At 45.5% G+C, this 6,000-nt stretch overlaps 1 protein-coding gene across 3 annotated transcripts in view; it reads right to left on the bottom strand.

The window, feature by feature from the left end:
• PTPN1 (protein tyrosine phosphatase non-receptor type 1) overlaps positions 1-5,994 on the bottom strand; it is a 74,789-nt gene extending 68,795 nt beyond the window's left edge. For 2 of the 3 annotated variants that reach the window (XM_027775093.1, XM_006141273.3), the window contains exon 1: positions 5,816-5,994. In XM_027775093.1, coding sequence (XP_027630894.1) covers positions 5,816-5,878 — 63 coding nt within the window. In that variant the 5' untranslated portion in view covers positions 5,879-5,994. The remainder of the gene's footprint in view (positions 1-5,815) is intronic. The other variant, XM_027775094.1, reaches the window with a different exon arrangement.
• Positions 5,995-6,000: the final 6 nt, after the last annotated feature.

The following is a 6,000-nucleotide window of genomic DNA, read 5'->3' on the forward strand; positions in this document are numbered from 1 at the left end:
TAAGAACTTTTATTACCTGACATGAACTTAATGACCAGTCAGTCCAGGATAATTTTCACAAAGGAAGAGACCGAGGCCCAGAGAAAGTAAAGGACCCATGACTTCACTGTTAGTGTTAGAGCTGTGACTGCGCCTCATACTCACACACTTGGGACACGGAAAAAACGAAAGATCAAACTACTCAGTTGGCCCTAAGAGTGGGCTGATCAAAGGCCAAAAATGTTTGCCTAACATTTACAGTTTGAAAAAATATCACAGCCCTTATGAAGAAACATATTTTATAATCAGCCTATAATCAAAACATATTTTATGAACCAACTACTGGGTTGTCAGAAAAGTCATGACGCATTTCGCTTAGAAACAAAAAATATGTCACGACTTTTCCAATAACCCAATACATGCAAAGCCCCTCTGGAAGATCTGTGCAAACAAGTGACGAGTGAGGAAGACAGGGTAATCTAACAATTCTTAGACACACAGCTCACCACCCAGGTGCCTGTTAAGTTCAGCCATGTACAAATTTGCTGTTAAAGTTTCTGAAGAATTCAAGCCTTTCTTGCAGAGCCACTCTGGTAGGCAATACCAAAGGACCTAGACAGGCCATGACTCCACACGTGGCAGTTCTCGCTCAGAGTGCTCTCTCTGGTACTAACGAGAGTTCTTCTCCGTGTTTCTCTAATTCGCCATCTGGAACCGCGTCTTGCACATTTTTATACTGTCAGGCTACCCAAGTGCCGACAACCAATTCGATCCCAACATTCCTTAGGCACTTCGTTTGTGCAAGTTGCAGTGGACTCCAAGGTGACTGCGAAAGATGGAATGGGTGACCTCAGGAAGCTCGGGCTCTCGAGCAGACAGACTGCGTCTGTCTCGTAGCAGTGAGCAGGTGTTAGAGGAGCTGTGTATCAGGAGGCACAAAGACACGCAGATGACAGCATCTGAGCTGGAGGGTGCCAGCTGGATGAAGTGACAGGCATCCCAGACAAGCTGAGCGACAGTACAGAGGAAGGAAAGGTAAGGAGGTCTGGAGAACACTGCACGTTCTACTGGGCAGGAATGGCACTACATGGGAGGGAGGCCTGGGCCCTGGCTGCCACGCTCTGGAGCTGGGCCTTTTGGGTATTATGAAGGCATCAAAGTACTTATCCAGAAGAGCGGCAGGCTCACGGAGTAGGGGAAAGGTGAGAAAATGCTGACGGACCAAATTAACAGGTAACCAGTTTCTTCTACTTCTACAGTGAGAAACCAGAAAAGACTGCAGTCTTACAGCCAAATTACAGAACCTAGACCACTGGAGCAACAGGAAGGATGCCATGGTGACCAAGCAATGCAATGTGGTAGATGGAATCACAAAGTGGACCCCAAAGTCCACGGTACTCCTAGATACTCAAACCACTGAATCAGCAGGTGCCAAACTGCGATAGTCTGGGGAAGAGTGACCCAGCTAGAATGCCAGTGGTCCTCACTATTGTCCTAAAGGAACATAACCAGCCTACTCAGCAGGATTAGTTGCTACCACTAATGCATTACACTACAGGGAGGAATGCCAAATCGTATAGAATCTACTGGGGCTCAGGTAGGCGTCAGAAAAAGTACCCACAATTAAAAGCATGAAACAAAAAATGCCAAAAGGATGCTGCAATCCAAAAGGTCAGAAAACAGAACATATTAAAAAAGAAAAAGAAAGACCAAAAAAAAGGCAATTATTTTGACAGTTTATGGCCTGAAAAATCTCCACAGAAAAATTATTCATTTCTATCATGAAATGCAGTATATATTCAATTACATTTTTCACTAGGGTTTGTTTGTTTGTTTGGGGGTGAGGTTTTTGCTATAGCGCGTGTGCACTCACCAGAAAGACAGAAAGTGAGAAATTGCCTCCCAAGGGGGGGATGGCCACACCACAATCCCTTCTCTTCCATTCTCCTCTCGGGATCTTGGGCACACACGCACCTGCGCCCAGTGTGAGTTTAAGCCACCAGGTCTGTGACTCAAACCGCAGTCAACTACATGGGAGTTCAGCGACATAGCCATTACACCAACTGCTGGTACCAACTAGGGTTTTTAAAAATAGGTTTTGAGGGGCTATTCATAATAAAATGCATAATGCAGGGTTGATAACTGGCCAGAAAAAAATATTTGCATGACCATTGCTCTTCAGCTGACTTTTCAGAATATCTGATGATTTATTTACTTCCAGAAGTATCAAAGAAAAAGTAAACATGCCAGTAATGTCAAATAATGGTAGCAAAAAGCTGTTCCTTCCACTATTTCTCCTTGTATGCTCAGTTAATTTAGCACCGGTCTACACAATTACAAAGGTCTCTACACCATCTCTAAAGAGCTGATCAGACACTTAAATTTAGTTCACGCAAACCAGGGCTAAACAAGAACATTTAGATCTAACGGGTCACTCAAGATGACTAGAACTTCCCAATCTCTCCGTGTCATTTCCGTTTGTCTTTTTTTTTTTTTTTAAGTGAAGTGAGTCATAGTGTATAGATATTTCTCCTCTGTACAAAATAGTTTTTATTCCCCCTCTCTGACGAGAATGGTATTTAAACAAACATTATTAGGAAGTTTTAATATTCATCCCCTTGACTGTAACAGCGTAAGATGTATATACCAGTAAGGATTTTAGTGAACTATTGTTCTAACACGATTTTAACCTAGCCAGGCATTAGACTGTATTTCATAATGAAAGCAGCAATAAAAACAAATGTCGATCGGAAGAATAGCCCATTTTACAAAGCCTGCCTCTAACATGTAATAAATCTTGCTTTCAAGTCACAAGCTACTGTTGCAATCTCCTTTATCTGAAACAATCAAATCACTTATTCACACTAAAAAGTAGTGAATAGTGCTGGAAAATCGAAAAATATAGAGATGAGAAAAATTGCACACCACCAGACCTAGACCCTCTTGAACTACAGAGGGAGGGCAGCGGGTCAGCTATGCTTTACATTCATTCAGACGTTCTCTCATTCTAGCTCAAGGAAACCAATCCCTTTCCCGTATGCTGTGCCATTCTCGTCTTGTGGACAGCCAGAGCAACCAAACAAGAGGCTCTCCTGGTATTCCACTTTTCAAATGATTTAAAATCATCTACATGCTAGAAAGCAATTTTTAAAGCCATCTTTATACGCTATTAAAGCTGACTTTTTAGAGATTTAAATGTTTCTTAGTATCTGTGCTAATATTTAGTAGGATTGAAGGGGTTGTATGTGTTCATTTTATCAAACTGAGGTAGCACAGAATCTTAGCCTGAAGCTTGTTTTCTAAGCTAGCAACATTCCTCGCACTCAAAGGTCCACTTTACTTTTTGCTCTTTTCCCAAATGTTTCCAAGGTTTGTATCTTTTTGTTCTAACTAGATAAGAAGGTACAAAAAATGAGAAACAACTACCCTTGCTTGTTTACCAAGTTTTAAGCAAACATTACATATTATTTTCTTAATCAGGAAAGACTAGGCAAGCTCAAAACATGACTTGGTGGTATAAGGCTGCTCTCCTATCTTGACATGCTACAAAATAGTACATTTTCTTAATTTCCATTTTCTACCAATCATAGACACACTTCTTTGAATTCTGGAAAAATAATGGTTTGGACAAACTGGCACACACCTTGGCAAAGTAGCCACTTTAGACTCACTCAAGGTCATTTGAACACTACAGTTTTTTTAAAATGGCACAGTTGTACGATAAAGAGCCACTTTTAAACTTAAAAAGGAGAAGCACTTCTGACTTCGATTTTAGAAAAGAAAAACATCTGCATGGTAGAGATGAAAAAAGCCCACAGTGACAATTCTCTAAGATCAAAAGAAACCACCTCCAGGAACGTGGCAATCCACTGAGCAGCTGGGGAAATCTCATCTTAAGTAACTTATAGGGTTTAAGTGTGGAACAAAAACTGAACAACAGTGAGGAAAATTACTGGAAGACCACCCCCACCCCAAGCAAGAAACATGCTTAACACTGTTTTAACAATGGGGACAGGTCAGGCTACTCTGTAGGCCTAAAACAGAAAGAAATCATGTTCAACCAAGAACTTAACCTAAAATATAAGTCTGTTGGTACCAACTCAGTTTCAGTTTAAAAGAGTTCCCCCATGCCTCCATTTGTGATAGGGTATTACCATCATCAACGCTAACACTTCAGACCCAACAGTTTTCATTTAAAGCCACTTCAGACTCCACTGCATTAAATCTGCTGCAGAAGAATCTATCCACACACTCTCAAAGTCACTGGCAGAATTCATTCAATTAATTCAGAGACAAGACATGGAATACAAATTTTATACATTGATCGATCATACTTATACAGATTACAGTGGTTATAAACATTAGTCTGTCAAAAGCTGACACACATTGCAGTCCAAGTAGAAAGAATCCTGTCAAATAACCTTGATGCAAATCCTCATGAAATGAAGGCTGCCAGAAAGGCTTTTGTTGGCCAAGCATACCAGAGAACCGCTTAAAGCCTTTTTCCTTTTTAAGCAGAGCTCAAAATAGATTTTAATACTACAGCTGATGGATCTCACAATTTGCCTTTTGAGCCTATAAAGTGCACAACAGAAACCGCCTTCTCCCTTTACACCAGCAAAGAAATCTTTCTATTCTGTACGTGGCCTATTTAAGATCCTGGAGCCGGTGTGGTTTTGGTTAATCCTCACAGCCCCCACAATGACATTTAATCGGGGTATGTATTTTCGTTAGAGAATTGAGCTGCTAGTCCAAGAAGACCTCTTCGTGTTTTTAAGTTGATGTTTCACAGATATAAGAAACCCTACCTTTCTAACCTCTTATTTATGAGCCACCATAACCCACAAACAGATGAGGACTTGGAAGACAAGATCGTCTCTGCCGGACCAGAAAGATAAGATGCTCCCTGAGGAAAGATGCTGTTTCAGAGAGGATTAAAACGTTAACCTTCCCCAGTCCCTGCCTGGAAGGGTAATTAGGCCTGGTGGAGTGGGGACTGCAGGCTTTCTAGCCCGATGTTCTCAGGGCCCGCTGCGCCTCCTCCTTCAGCTCGCAGACCAAATGTCCTCTCCTCTAACAGACCTTCCACCCCGGGTCCCTTCCTCGCCGGCCCTCCGTGCGACTGTCACCCGCTAGCATGTGTGGATGCCGTTCCCTCACGACACTTGCCACTCTCGGGAATCGCTTGCTGCTGTGCATGACCGCCCAGGGAGCCTCCGCTCCAGCAGGGATAGGCTCCCGCCGCTCCGGTTCGGCAATCATTACCTGCAGAGCCTAAGCAGTGGCTCGCTCGCAGCAGGCACGCCAATTCAGACCCAATAAATGAATGAACAGGAACGGGGGAGGGCACTGTCATCGTTGGGGCTCTACGCGCTTTGGGACTAGGGAAAAGGCAACGTGCGAATGTGAGGAGGGAATGGGGAGCAATCACCCCCTCCCCAGAGGAGACAAAGGGAGCGAGTGAGAGGTGGTCCAGTCCAGAAAAGGAAGTAGTGGGGGTGCTCCATCAACCCCAGGGGACAAAGAGTGATAGGAAGGGGCGGGGTCGGGGGCGCGAGGGACTCGCGCTGAGCACAGACCCGCGGCCTCCGGGCTGGAGAGGTCACCCGGGCAAGAGGATGTGAGCTGCGTGGGGGATCGAAAGGGGCTGCGAGGCTCCACCCGGGGGACAAAGAGAGGGGGGGGGCGGCCTGAGCCGCTGTGTCGGATCGAGTCCCCAAGCAGCAGGGCCGAAGCGGAGGGCGAGACTCGGCGGGAGAACGGGGCCCAGGGGTCTGAGGCGAAGGTTCACGCGGCCTAAGCGAAGGGCCTGCGGCGCTCCGGGGCGCTCCCGCACCTGGTATATGGCCGCCCAGCTCCCGGCCTTGTCGATCTGCTCGAACTCCTTTTCCATCTCCATGACGGGCCAGGGCGGTTGCTGCCTCCTCCTCGGCCCACCGCGCCGTCTGCCGCTCTAGGCCGCGTCGCGCTCTCAGCCCCGAGGCCCGCTGCAAGCCTCGGCTCCCGCCCGCTCCGCCCCCC

Source organism: Tupaia chinensis, unplaced genomic scaffold, assembly GCF_000334495.1.
Source record: "Tupaia chinensis unplaced genomic scaffold, TupChi_1.0 Scaffold000049_1, whole genome shotgun sequence".
NCBI lineage: Eukaryota > Metazoa > Chordata > Mammalia > Scandentia > Tupaiidae > Tupaia > Tupaia belangeri.